General features: G+C 38.3%; 1 protein-coding gene across 2 annotated transcripts in view; it reads left to right on the top strand.

The window, feature by feature from the left end:
- The window catches only part of LOC137285268 (SEC14-like protein 5), a 45,425-nt gene that overhangs the window by 17,397 nt on the left and 12,463 nt on the right, over positions 1 to 15,565 (top strand). For both annotated transcript variants that reach the window (XM_067817587.1, XM_067817586.1), the window contains exons 5-9: positions 12,801 to 13,047; positions 13,785 to 13,930; positions 14,373 to 14,562; positions 14,836 to 14,924; positions 15,060 to 15,130. In XM_067817587.1, coding sequence (XP_067673688.1) covers positions 12,801 to 13,047; positions 13,785 to 13,930; positions 14,373 to 14,562; positions 14,836 to 14,924; positions 15,060 to 15,130 — 743 coding nt within the window. The remainder of the gene's footprint in view (positions 1 to 12,800; positions 13,048 to 13,784; positions 13,931 to 14,372; positions 14,563 to 14,835; positions 14,925 to 15,059; positions 15,131 to 15,565) is intronic.

Raw genomic sequence — 15,565 nt, forward strand, 5'->3', positions numbered from 1 at the left:
ATTCTTGGATCATAGACTAACGTCATAGCCTAGCTCTGGTTGGCTCAGATATGTCTGAGATTGACTGAGGCATCACCCAAACAAGTGCTGCGGTGATTCGTGGAAATGGGCAGATCTAATCATATTTGTGCAGATTTCTGTGATGTCTACTCCATCAGACAGTCAAGTCGATAGAATACAATGCAGCAGGGAGGGCGGGGGTGAACAGACCTGTAGAAAGTCAAATTAAGTTTGTGGCCCAAAACGTTTAGACCTGGCTTTTGGCTTCCTTCACAGCATACACTGATGTTATTACTAGTCTCACGCCTGGTCAGCAGCATTTTGTTTAAACATATTTATTTCTGTCATTTGTACACAGACTGGATTAATAAGCAGATCTTGAGACGTAAAACTACATTACTTTGGAAAGGCACCACCAGAATAAAGTGTTTAATCTCTGTGATAAATGAAGAAAAGAATTTGTCATTGAAATTGTCAATCAAGATTGAAACATAAGAAAAAGAGAAAAAAAAAAGTCAGTCATCTTACAGTGGAACCATAATTATAGCTAGCATGATTGAGAGTTTAACTTTCACACTGTCAGTACAACCATCGTTTGTGCCGGAATGTGGGTTTGCTGAGGACCGTTACGCTGTGTCTAGTGGTATGGGGTGTTGCATTATCCATTCTGCAGAAATTGAAGATGTTGATCTGATGCCATGAAGGGAACAACTGTTGTTTCTCAGTATCTCCGCTTTACATGTTTGAGGTGTAACTCGACCATGACAGACGTCTTGATGTGCCCTGTATGACTAACGATCCCTTTCCAAATAACAAAGTGGCCACCAACTCAATGGTTTACCTGCTGAAGTCAACAATCAGTGTTATGTTCTACACACTGCCTCTAGACTCCATTGCATGACTGATGTGAAATCTGGACTCGTCTGTAAAGAGAACATGCATGCACATGCAGTCCTAGCTAATGTTGTCATCGTTGTACCATCTGGGGACTAATGCTACCCTTCATCCCGCGAATGGTAGCGTCTGTTCTGGATGCTGGCTTGAACCTGTTTCTTAACTGAGTAAGGACAATGTGATGATCTCCAGCCGGGGTCATAACACATGGTTGCCCTGGATGTGGTCAATCTCATGTTGTGCCAGTCTGTCATGGGTGCTGTGATAACCTGACGATTTTAGGTGTGACAGTTGAACCTTATGGCCAGAGCTTTTTCTCTCTTTGCAGTTGATAAACATAGCATAATGTAAAGTCAACAATTTAGTGCTGTTCAAAATTTCAGAGTGTTTATGGTATACAGTTGAATTATCTGTATGTGTTGTGGAAACACCATGTTTTATGCTTTTGCATGCAGTTTGCAGGTGCATTGATGTTTTCAACAAATGTTGGATCAAATGATCAAATACGGATGCATGCTTTGCATTTTGCATCATTTCAACCTTTCGGAATTGCAAGCCTGACACTGGGAAGTATGAACATAGGTTTGAAGCTTAATACAATAGGATGTTGATGCGCTACATCCTGATGTCAAATATTCAAGGTTAGACTCGTGGTGAGGAAAAACATTATTGACTACGGCCTGTTTGTCTCCCCTCGCCGCCATCTTTGATGATATTTATGCCGTTTCAGGATGCTATGGTTGCCGTTTTTGGATGCTGTGACTGCCGTTTTGTCTGCTCGACGACCATTCTCAGGCGCTGTTGTAGCTGATACGCGAGTTTTGTTTCCATTTCAAATGATTAGTTTTCCATTACAGGGGGTTTGTTTCGGTTTTAGAGGATATTGTGGCAGTTTCTAGTGATTTTTGTTCTGTTTTGGTGTATACGAGTTCAGTTTTTATGATTTGTTCACCGTTTGTATGATAGGCCTGATAGTCTAGGTCCAAAACTTATTTTGCATTTTGCATATCAATGAGAATTGGGTAATGCATTTCAAAAGTAGTTCACTATATAAATACCGCTCCAGCTGTGATAACCTGACAAATGAACAGAAGTACAATCAAACTAGAAATAGATAGATACTAAATGATATATAATACCAGTAAATATAATACTGGTGTGTCAAGTATGAGGAATTTGCTACATTGTCATATACATTTTAACAATCAATTTTAAATGTTTTAGTCTGTTTAATGAAATCATGAACAGATACCAAACTGTTTCTGTTAATGTTTGCAGATTCCACTGAATTTCCATTGAGCATTCCAACAGCAATTTAACTTGGTCTGCTCATGGGGAGATATTCAGCCTTAGGTTAACCCGTGAAGATACGGGGCAGAATTTGCCTTCAGCAACGCATGCTTGCCATAGAAGGTGACGATGCTTGTTATAAGAGGCGACTAACAGGATTGGGTGGTCAGGATCGCTGAGTTGTTTGACACATGTCATCGGTTCCCAATTGCACAGATCGATGCTCATATTGTTGATCACTGGATTGTCTGGTCCAGACTCGGATTATTTGCAGACTGCCACCATATACCTGGAATATTGCTGAGTGCAGCGTAAACCTCAATTCACTCACTCAGTCTTAAGTCTACATCAAATGCCAGTTAAATTTCTATATTTGAATGAAGATTTTCTCAAATTCCTTAGAAATCATAAAAAATTATGTCTAATTCCGAATATTATTTTCCCAACAGCCTGCCAAGACACTAAGTTTGGAATCCTTAAACAATCCGGGGACTAGACGTTCCATTGTGAGACCATTATGAGATTACTAAAGACAGGTTTTGATTCATAGTTCTTTGACAGGAGAGGTTATGCAGGTTGTGGTTTTCCCATGCTAGCAAATGACACATCTGTGAAAACAATGACAAGATGTCTGACTTAACAATTACAAAAATTATAAACTTTCTTGAACTACATTCATTTGGGCATTTAATCTGTGTACACAGGATATTGATTTGGTGCCTTTTCGTGATGGAGAGGCTCATCACCAGTACTATTTACAGCATGTGTGTGTCAGGGTTAGGGGATGAGAATCAATGTGATGAGAGGACCTGGAGACACATGACATTGAGTGCAGGGTCATGAAGTTACTGCATATCGTGGACAGCATCCGATGCTTCCACCAGCTAACACTTCATTTCTTTCTATTAGTACATACCCTGGCGCTGGTAGATTGTCGCCTGATGTGAAGCGACATTTGGTTCAGTTCTTGTGAATTATGTTGTAATATTCATAGTACATGCATGTCAGGAGGAAGTGTTCAAAACTGAAGGTGTTCATTCTTGGTAGAAAGGTTATATCTGCTTTAAAATTGATAGTTTAAAGAGGGGCTCCAATTTTGTTGCAAGTCATTCTCATGGAAGACAATGCCACATGATGTAATCAGCTGACCAGGAAGAACATTTACTTAGTGTTATGAAAAAAGATAACATTCACTTCCTTCTGTGTACTTGAAATATGTGCCATGAGCATTGCTTAATTGAAAATGTTATGGCTTTAGAATTCACCAGTGTTCATTGAATGCTAAATATTCAACAGGTTTTGTTGGGAAATCTGTTATAGTTCAAAGCAAACTAAATAGCTGTCCAAATGAAGCATTATCATCTCATTTACTGGTTTCCTGAGAAAAATTTTTATTTCTGACAACCCATCATAAGAGAAGACCAACAGTATTGGGTCCCCAGCCTTGTTGACTTGGTTGACACATGTCATTGTATCACAGGTGTGGAGATTGATACTCATGCAGTTGATTGCTGGATTTACTTACTGTTGCCATAGAGTTGAAATATTGCTGATTGTGGCATAAAACTTAACTCACTCATATTTATCTCATAGTAGATTATGTCAGCATGGTTGCATGTTGATTATCACTGTTATCTGTGTCCTGTGTGTAGATAATTCAAGAATAACCACCTAGTGATTATGGGGAAATATGTCCCAAATGAGTGTTATTGAGGACTGAAACATTAATTTCACAAGTGACATAATCCTGTAAACACTCATACCTGGTGGGTTATTTTATTTATTTCCCTTTCTGTAATTAAACCGAGAAACCAGTATTTATGAACACAAATTCTTATATAAGTGTTTACAACTGAATCAACTGATCTGTATTAATGTGCAGAAAAAAACAAACTGTTTGTGTGTATTAGAATCACACTTGAACAATAATACTGTACAGTAGCAAATGGTATGAAAAGTAACACCAAGCAAGTTTCCAAATTTGTTTGATGGCGATTTTTTTTTTAACCACATTCATTTGTAAAGTCGATGTTCAATTTCTGTGAGGACAATTACATATTTTATATTTAATTGTAGATTGCAAATGTGTCGTTGTAGTCTACTTGGGTCAGAAGGATGCTGACTGCTCTTGGCGACAGTAAAGCAGAAACCTGTCAGATTTTTTTGCATTACTTATAAAACATCAAAAATCTCCAAGGGAGCAATTAACTGCTGGAATGGTTACCCTTTTCTTCTTCAACATTTTGCTGTAAAGGACTGTGGCCTGGTTTGGGCTCACATCAGTGTCCTTGCCAGGAATGATAATTCTAAAGTTAGTCCGGGTGCAAGTCAACAACAGTTTTTGTTTGCTGCCAGATGTTTTCAATGTCATGGTGAAAACAAAAAAACAGGAGCAAACTTATCAAAAGTTTTTGTTTCAATTGGGATCGCTGGTAAGTGGGGACTTCAATGAGATGCCAACTTACTCAGATATCTGACAGATGTTACAGAGGATCTCCTCGCCCTTATGGGTAATTATGTCAAGATAGTTTGATCATCACTGATACAAGGTACCTGTGTGCAGTGCGCAAATTGTATCAGTATTGTTGAATGGTCATTATCACAGATATCTGTGTAGATCTTGTCAATATGTTTGAAGAATGATTATCAGTGATGCTGTGTAGAGTGTGTACATCATGTCAGTATGGTTGAATTGTGATTATCATGGATATCTGTGTGGTCATGTATTCATGCTAGTCTTGTGGTTGTTATGCATACCTGTGTGTAGGTCATGTATTCATGCTAGTCTTGTGATTGTCACGGATATGTGTATGTAGATCATGTATTCGTGGTACTTTCTTATTGTGGATATCTGTTTGTAGGTCATGTAAGTTAATGTTGGTACATCACAAAGCAATATGTTAGTGTTGAATGGTGGGACAGCTGGTGTAATGGCTTGTTTCTCTACCAGACAATCAATAACAGCACACTGTTATTGTTATCATTCTCATGCATTTGCAGTGTAACCTATTTCATGCTGCTATAACAAGAATAACGGACCGAGTATGTCTCAGTATTTGCATTATAACCTAATTTGTGCATGAAAACATGTTACATTATTTCTGTTATACCCTAGTTTGTGTTGCTTAGACAGCAGTAACTGAATGATACTGTTGCATCATTCCTGCTCAGATAACACTCCCACAAAGAGTCATACATCAAGCTTACCTCACACATAAATGTCTTTTTCTGATCGACAAAGCACTCTTCTATTATTTTCAGTGTACCACACTTACAGGTGAGGTACATTGCAATGTGCTCCACTGCCAATGGCAACTGATTCCTTATTTCATGGTAGTACTTTTTCTCAAATAGCATTGAATCATGATGAAGCACAGAAATTATTGATGTTTTGCAAATGCAAATCAGTGAAAGGGAAATAACTCTAAATCTGTTTTTCTTGTGTCTTCTGCAAAATCCAGTGAAGGCTGTGAAAAGATTTGCCTTGCATTCCAATAAATTTGGACAATACGTTCAAATGTCATCCCTGTGAATATTAAAAAGGGGAAGATTCTGATTGTTTGAAACACACAGGTTGGCTGAAGTGTATGATCCGATACCCATGCTTCAAACAGTTAAAAATTTGGACTCAGGGAACATAAACAAACATGGAGAGTACATCAACCCATGCCCCCTCATGACCATCTTATTGCATTACCCTAGCTGTGAATGTGTGACATGGTATCTCAGTTCATGTTAGTGCATGCTTATGGACACGCACACCCACACACTAACACTAACGCAGTAACACTAACACAGTAACACTCTTCAACTTAAAAAGTTTAGAATTGACATGATGAAAAAAAAACCTTCATGAGTTCAAATGATTCACTAATTTCATCTCAGGTGGAGTGAAAAGGGGTTTCAACAGCTATGCTGTGCTGTGCACATAGTACTTGCACAGTGAATAGGTTCACTCTGTTTGAAGCAGGCTGCTAAGATTATAAGGTCGTGAGCAGAAGTAATGAAACAAGTTAATGGTCTACTCGTTACATAAAAAAAATGTTCATTATAATAAGCAACCTCTGTCACTGATATAACTCAGTGTCATTTTTATTAACACCTATGTGGAACTATACCACATGATCTTTGCATATTACAGGTAATTGAATATAAATAACATTGTCTGATAGCTGACATTCTACTGACTTCAGGTCACTTTTCCTTTTGCACACCAGACCATATCTTGTGGCAAATTAAGTGTTGAAATTCAGGGTTTGGGTCTAGATCAGTTTTGTTCTGAATCATGGGAAATCACGGGAAATACTGGACCACTTTTTTTCGTCAAAATATCTTAAGTTTTCCAAACATTTGCTGTTTTGGGGGTGTTCTTAAACATTAAATTTGGTACAAAGGGTAATTGGATACCACAGATTTCATTTTGGGCATCAGAAGTCACTTATATCTAATGGATCGAGAATTGCTCAAGAAATTCAAGCAAAACATGAAGCAATTGAAGCAAGTATTATGGACCATGGCTTTACGTGAAGTAGAGTCTAACAATCCAGAAATTCATACAATGTTTGCTCCTAACTATCATAATTAAGCAACAAACACACTCACAGTTTATTAACCTTGAAGTATTCCTTACAACATGACCAATATAAACATGAAAATATCATAGTCAAAACATATGAATAAAAAGCTATTTTAACTGCACTGTCACTTAAATGATATCAGTAGAAATTTCATTGTTTACACAAAAATCACACAAAATTGTCTATCTCAGCATGAGTAACAGTTTTCACTGTTTCTTCACTGGACACCCTCCCACTGGACACCTTCCCTCATGTCTCTGCTTCCCAGTACCTGCAAGAAATAAGAAACCTTACACAAACATCCTTAGGTTACAAAACAAAAGACATCTACAATATATTTTAGTTTTTTTTTGTCTCGTATTACTGTGGTTTAACTTTCTGGATGTTACAGTTGCAATAAGTATTGCTTGTATTCATTGAATTGCAGCTTACCTCTGCTTGTACACTTCATATGCTGATTGAAGTTGTAGATATTGTAGGAGGAAAAACATCCTCCCACCAGATATTGGCTCTGGATGGCTGAAGTTACTTGAAAAAATAAACATGATAAACTGACTGATTGACTGACTGACTGGGCTGGTGATCCCTGGATGGATTTTTAATCTGCCCAGGAATAATACCTAGTAGTTGGGTGAAGGAACTTCACTTCATAGCTGTAGGGATGAGATGCCAAAGAGATGCAGAGGATCTGACCTGAAACAACCTGAATTCATATTATATACGTATTGTTAATCTTAGATGTTCTTCACACCCGTTAGAATTTTACCAATTACCAAAAAAATGCTTGCTAAAATTAAAACTATAAGTACTGCTGACATAAACCTGGATGTATATACTGTTACACGTTTACGTGGAAATCATCCATTGTCAGAGGCAGTAACAATCCAGTCATCCACTCAGGGTTTGAATGGCCTCAGAAAGCTTCCCAGCATCGCTGCTTTGATTACTTCTTCTTCTTGGCTTTCTCAAGAAAGTGTTTGGTTCCTTCAGCAGGGAGCTCTTGTTGCAAGATGGACTCAGCATTCTCTTCTCTGTGTTTTGCGTGGAGATTCTGGCCACATCTGTGAGCTGTTTTAAAAGAGAACTCTTTCTCTGAAACTGGGCGTTTATTTATCCAATCAAAGTGAGATTCTCTGTTTCTTGATCAAATCAATTTCAATGTGTATTTGTATATTTACTCCCCTGGTCATTAATGAAAAGGAAGTAAAGAATAACTCAGTTTATGTTTCAAGATATGTCATTCAGATTTCTTACCACGTTTTAAACTTGAAGCAAGTTATAAACTTCTTATTTCATGATTACTTATAACAAAACAACAAACCCGCTTGTGGAGAAATCTGTAAAGACATCATCATTTGACGGGAGGAAGTTCAGTGGAATGTCTCGCCACACTTGTCATGCATGGGCTGGATGACTCTCTACAGGTTAGTCACCATATCCTGATATGCTCCAGTCAGACAAACATACAATACAGCAAATGGTTGCAACATTGACATGAGATTGGAGTCTTGCAAATCCTTCAGTATAGATAGAAGCTTAATATTTTGGTTGATCACTCTGATGGAGTAATGTCATAACATCTGAATGTTGGTGGAGAACTTCAGCTGATGTTCAGAATAGGCCGTTGAATCGGTTCTCCTTGTAGGGATTTCTTGTTATGCTGATCACAGAAGGCTAGCCACTTGTATCTGACACCGGCTAAACTTCAAGATGCTCTCATGGCCAAATTTCATTCCTCCTTCTGCATGTAATTTCAGCTGGTGTTTCAGTTATGCCATGGAATAGGAATGGAATCCAAGCAGAACATGTGCCATACAATGCAAGTTGTGGAAAATACCTAGATACCGAGCGTTCATTGTGCATAGGCTCTTGATGGCTCTTTCTATTTACTAGACAGTAGCATTTTGACATAAGAGATTGTCAGACAGGAGCTGAAACTGTAGTGATTTATGCTTTATGGTTGTTAGTGTTAGTGCATGGAAATTGGCTCATTTTGAACAGGACTAGTCTCATATTTTGTGATCTCATGCCATTTTACCCAATTTTAATATTGTTGATATATACATCAAAATAAAGGGAAATGTTGCTGTTATCCTGTGCGATGTTACAGATTGAAAACAAACTTACCTTGGAAATGGCGAGTACTTGAAAATGGGGGAGATTTTCAATCCACACCGTCCCTCTTCCATCATCAAAATAGAAAATATACCACACAAGAGACCATCTTCTCATCTCATGGTCCACCAAATTTCATGGCATTTCAACCCAAAACAGCAGCACCACGGTGCTTTGAAAATACCCAGACGAAACTGGGCACTGTCATGAAACGGTCCACAGAACAGGACCTTTGACAGATTGCCAAAGTCTCCATTTATCTCACTGTCACTAATTAACTAAATAAACACCATTTTTTTATATGATTTACTTTAATACTTTGTCTAAACATATCTGAAGAACTAATCGAGAAAGATTCAATAGTTAATGAATACAGAAAATTTCCTGAGTAATTAGGCAAATCTAGTCAATTAGGCAGGGGATGGGGTGCTGTGGTATAGCTACTGTGTGTCTGCCTCCCTGTCTGCTAATATGCAACACACAACTTCAGTTACTGACCACATGCATTTTGAACTTATCACCTATCAGGCTATAGACCTTCAAGAGCCTTCAGGGTATCAGCAAGTGAACCAGCCATTGAAAGTCTTTGTTGCTCATGAATTCTTGCCCACTCACTCTGACTGGGTCCAAGTGTAGGTAACCTAAGTACAAAGTATTGCACTTTTGATTTGTGATTGTGTGCGTATATTCTTTTTTTAGAAGAAGTCTTCTTTGGGATACGTATATTGCATTAAAATGTCCATTTTAAAATAAATAAATATTTTACAAAACAAAAAACTTGTTTTTGTCTTGTGAGACCACCCCTACAGGGCCCCTTACTGGGCCACCCAACAGCCAAGAGCAGGTAACTCTCGCCGCCTACCTCCTACCTCACTTTTCATACTATAATTCGTTTCGAGTGTAGTTACCCTAAGTACAAAGTACTGCACTTTTGATTTGTGATCGTATGCTAATAATTTTGAGTGTTTTTACATAATCAGCAATGTATATAACATGTCATGAATAAAAGATTATTGTTTTTTTAATAATGTTTATGTTTTTGGTTTCATCTAGGCTTTAAGTGTTGCCTTTGGTATTACTACAGTTTGGGTCATCATAAATAAATGGATCTCGTTAATGGATCCAGGGTGATCAGTAAGTAAGATACATGGACCAGGAATCCTGGTAATGACTGTAGCATATAAGAGGCTTTCTCTTTTGATGGTCTGTTGCTTCAGGTTTCTGTGAGGGTTCTGGTGACCCAGTCAGTTCCTTGAGGCACAGCCATTGTGCTCATTTGCATTCCTTAGGCATATCACAAATCCTTGAACATGTTTGTGAATCTCCTGATGGTGTGTTTGAGGCTTGTTAGAAGCCTGTTCATGTTGGGGGATATCACAAAAGTGGTGTATATATATATGACTCTCCTCCCACTTCAAACTGACATTCTGTAATACCAGTAAACATGCTAAAGCACTAATAAGTGTAGGGAAAGGTCTCAAAACCTTAAGTTCCATCCATTATCCTGGACTCCTCACTTATGACAGCCATATGCCTATGTTTTTGTCCAGTCATGAAAAAATGCTACTTGAAATTTCATTGGTTAGTACTAGCAATATCAAACAATAATTGAGCTGCATGTTTGGATACCTCACAAGTGAAAACCACCTAAACATCTCTACACGAAGATGCAGAGCTCCAGATAAGCTTTTGGCCATGTCAGTATGATACCCATAAGTGGGTATTTCTATTTTCAAGTGGGTATCTATTCTTTTAGATTCCCATCATCTTTTTAAAATCTGGGTATTCATTTCAAATACACAACATTTGCGACATATTTTTGTTCAATTTTTATTAAAGATCACATGCAACCATAAAAATCAAACATAATTAAAACGCAGTTATCACTTATTCATGACATATAATATACATTGCTGCTTGTAAAAAAACAAATAAACCAAATTATAAACATACAATCGCGATTCAAAGAGCAATATTTTGTACTTGGGCTTACTTCCCTCGAAATGAAGCCCTCGGGACATCGAACCCAGTCACAGTGGGTGGGTATGCGCTCAAGGGTAACGATTGGCTGCTTCATTTGCGGATACGCCGAGGGCTCAGTTTGTGTACAGAAAGATGATCTGTTTGATGGGCATTTTAGAAGTATGGCGATTCACAAGAAAGTGAGAGTCTTTATGGATAACAACTTCTTTTATTGTACTTCATGCGTCGTTTCATTATGGATTTATATTCCATTGTCGAACAAAATCATATACACTAGCAGAAGTTGTTATCAATAAAGAATGTATATAGAGGTGTTGGGTTTTATAAATACATGTCTCTGAATTTGCGTTCAATCCAATCAAAAATCATCTCAGTATAGATGGTGAACTACCTTGTGGCTGGAAACTGTCATTTGTCTAAGTACAAAGCAGGATTTGAAACTGACAAGAGTTTGTACCAGTTTCCGTCAGATCCAATCATCCGAGAAATATGGATAAAGTTTGTCTGCAACCCACAGACGTAAAACATGTCATGTGTACAAGTACCACACCTGCATAATTACATAATGTGGCAGAGACAGGCCTCGGGTGCATGAGTCATAAATCGATTTATTTTTTTTATGTTGTATAAATGGTATGTGGTCAATGGTTGAAGCTGTGTATTGCATATTGTCTTTAGCAGACAGGCAGGCAGACATATATGTGTCAATAAAGCAAACATTGAGCTTTCTCTGTGACAGAGGCTGCTTACCACAATCAACATGTTTTGTTATGTAACGAGTAGATTATTTACTTGTTTGTGTACACAACCAAGATTAGACCACTGCTCATGACCTCATACTCCGGGCATGCATGCTGTTTCAAGCTCAGCGAACATATTCACTGCGCATGCGTTATGGGTGCAGCGCAGTACAGCTGTTGAAACCACTTTTTCCCCGAGCGTTGAGGAAAATTTAGTGAATCGTTTGGACTCTGACTTTGCGGGCTTGTTTTTCATCGTGGTTTTTTTTTTTCAACTTTATAGGCTGAATTGGCATTTTTGATGATTTGTTTCGGTATGTGCATACTGGACATTAGACAGTATAACAACCATGTCTTTCCTATAACAGTTATTTATTTATTTATTTTTTTAAATAAAAGAGTTCTTGCCATTGTGTTGTTTTACTTCTGTGCCGCGAATAGCTAATGTTACAAGTTCATTTAAAATATTACCGGCTACTGATTCTGATTGTGAAACACAGTACTTGCCTGTTAATTTATCTAGTAGTCCTCTGATGAAGTAGTTTTCTGTTTGTAAAGCGTTAAAAACTAGGTAAATTATTTTGAGAATGTGGAAGCTTTCTACCTCTCTGGCTCACCATTATGGATTTGTTTACAAAAAGGAAAACAGCTGTTTGATTGGTCTCTATTTAAAGATGGGCCAATATAGTTGACAAACCACGAATGGTATTCTGTATCTGTGTCACATTATACTTGCATGTAAAATCTTTTTAAATCACGAAAATTTAGAGATGGAAAAACTTTAATTTTGATAGGCTTTAATTAATACGATTACGCAACATGAATTTGATGTAAATATTTACTGTTTTTTCATATGCTGGCATTTACTTTTCTTGCATATTCCAACTTTTCCGTAGCATATTTTACACAAATACACAGCTTATCTGGAGCTCTGAAGTTGCATGATGAGTGCTCTAGCATACTTGAATTTAAATGTGCCGCCTGGACTGTATTCTGCAGTTAATGTGATTTTTCATCATATTTCAGTTGCATACTTGATGACAGCAGTGACAACTAATGTATGTCAATCAATAATAATTGGGTTGGTGACAATTCAACACCTGTTTGGTGTAAGTGTTGTTTCTAACATGCCTTATACATATGTAAATACTCATATCTCAAAAGTAGTAAGTTCACATGGTTTCTGTCTGTTTGTCCCCAGGGTAAAGAGGTGATAGAGTATTACATCAATGAGCTGCTGTCTCAGGGTATCACCTACATTCCCCCATGGACTGACCCCAAGTTGAAGGCAGTGGCAGTAGAGGATGCCCCATCTCAGGACAGCGGTTTACGGAGTCGTTCTGACAGTGTTAGTAGCCAGCACAGTCAGCACAGCCAGGCCAGCCTCATCCTGGGAGCTACTGCCGCTACTATACACAGGGGCAGCATTTCATCACCAGAATCAGAAGGTGCTCAAATAAGGCATCAGTAATAAACATTTCACGCAGCATACACATTTCTCTCCAACCTCAGGTTTTACTTACGCTTGTGTTGTGTATGTTATTAATTGTGAACATTTGACATAGGATATTTTCAAAAGTTCAAGTTTGAGAGCTTATGATCTGTTTAATGGTGATTCCAGGGCAGACCCTTTTGTGTGGATGTATTAGTCTGTGACCTGGCTAGCCAAACAAAAAGAGTAGTCTTGAAGTACCAGCTTCATTTCAGTCTGTGACAGGTAGTGGGGTAACCTAGTGGTTGAAGTGTTCACTCATCGTGCTGAAGACCTGGGTTCAATTCCCCACATGTTTTCTCAGCTGTGATTTTGCTTGAATAGTGCTAAAAGCAGCGTTAAACTGACCTCACTCACTCACACACTCAATCTGTGACTTTTGCCTCTTGGACCAAAGCCAGTAAAATTCAGTTGTATCTAGCTAGCTCACCTAAACATTCCCTGTGCAAGGTAGGATACTTTTATTCATTCTTACACTGAATACTGCTATAGGAATCTGTACCTTATTGTAGCCTCGTATACTGACAGATTGTCATCCATCCTCCCTTTCTTACATTTCATTTTCAAAAATGCCAATGAAACATTGCCAGAATGTGTTAAAAAACATGCTGAGTGCCAATTATGGGCAAGCTAAATGAAGAGTTTTGTCCTTAGACTGGGATCATTATTATGATAATATGCCCTTTGTTGTAGTGACTGAGGTGCGAGTGCCACCAGTGGAACCACGTGGGAAGTTAGACGATGACTACATACAACGTTTCCTTGGTTCTCTCACACCAGTGGAGGAGAGTCAACTTATCACACTCCGACAGTGGCTCCAGAAGACACACAAGGGCAAGGTACATGCGTCATTACAAAACCATTAGTCTTTATTTGTTGGAACACTGAAATGCCAACCCTATTTGTGTCACTGTATCAGTCACTAGACTGTCACCACATCCAAATAGTAAGAGATGAAATTGGGATCAGTACATCGCAGCATATGACCGATATGATGGTGTCTAGTATGTACCCTGTATGATGCTCTGTATGGTGAGACTTGTGTGTGTGCATCTGTTTATGCTTGCACTTGATAGATATATGTAGTATTCAGATATTTATTGAAAATACATTGAGCATGCAACACATAGATGGGGTTATTTGTCTGTGTTAGTATTTTGAGTCTTGTACATTTATTAGAGTCATGAGGAAAGTCTGTTAAATACTAAAAAGGCTGTTGTTAAATTGTTGTTGTCATGGAGAATGGTGCTCTGCTAATCATATGGATCCCTCCCCACCTAGATCCCCAAAGATGCCCACATACTGAGGTTTCTGCGAGCAAGGGACTTCAATGTGGAGAAAGCCCGTGAGATGTTGGTGCACTCGCTTGCCTGGAGAAAATTACACAACATTGACAGGCTCTTAGATACATATGAAATACCTCCCGTCATCAAGAAATACTACCCTGGTGGATGGCATTACTGTGATAAAGGTACACACGAAGGTCACTTAGATGTATGTTACAATTTGAAATGTGATTTGTGGTGAGATTATGTTTTACTCATGTTCATAATCTTGAAATTGATTTTTGTAACAATGGAAGTTTATGATCCTAATGGCATAGTATCAGAATTATTGCATTATATCAACAGCGTCTCATATTAAGTTGTGGAGAACATATGCGTTATTGTCCCTGGCCTGCAGTACAGGAAATAGGTTGTGAATCCAACCATGCTGTAACTGATTGCTGCTGCACTTCTTTCAGAGGATCGCCCCTTGTACATTCTGAGGATGGGTCAGATGGATGTAAAGGGTTTGATGAAGTCAGTTGGAGAGGAAGCAATTCTTCGTCATGTAAGTGTGATTATGTAGGTGATAAGACTACATGGAGCTATTATAAGATGTTCTTTGGTTCTGGCAACATTCAGGTATGTTCCTGACTTCCAACAACTTGTGCAGTATATTGATAGCTTTCCCTTGACATTTCAGGTGTTGTATGTGAATGAAGAAGGTTTGAGGAGAGCTGCACATGCCACATCAAAGCGGGGACACCCAGTCAGGTATGTCACATTAATGACCACAAGTTTACCTTATCTAGTTCTGATAGTTGGATGGGTGACCGTGAGAGTCTTGAGGACTTCAATCCTGCCTTAGAGCAAAACTAACGTACATGTACATTAGGTCTCACCTTAGGCATGTGAGTTTGTCAAAATTACCTCTGTTCACGTAATAGAAAAAATGTGTACCCAGTGGATTGGCATTATATGAATGGACACAGCTGTCATGCTACAGAGAGATAGCATATGCCTACACATTGTAAGGAGTTCCACTGTGAAATTGTGCTCAACTCAAAAACATCAATGTTTGGGTTAGCAGTCAAACTATATGGTGTTTCTTGATGGGTGTGAATGTCTGCAAACCTATTTCCCCATTTGAACCTACAAGCTCTTTACCAAGATATTAACTAGTATTTAAAGGGCACCCGATGCTTTCAC

The sequence above is a fragment of the Haliotis asinina genome, chromosome 5 (genome assembly GCF_037392515.1).
Source record: "Haliotis asinina isolate JCU_RB_2024 chromosome 5, JCU_Hal_asi_v2, whole genome shotgun sequence".
NCBI classification, from domain to species: Eukaryota; Metazoa; Mollusca; class Gastropoda; order Lepetellida; family Haliotidae; genus Haliotis; species Haliotis asinina.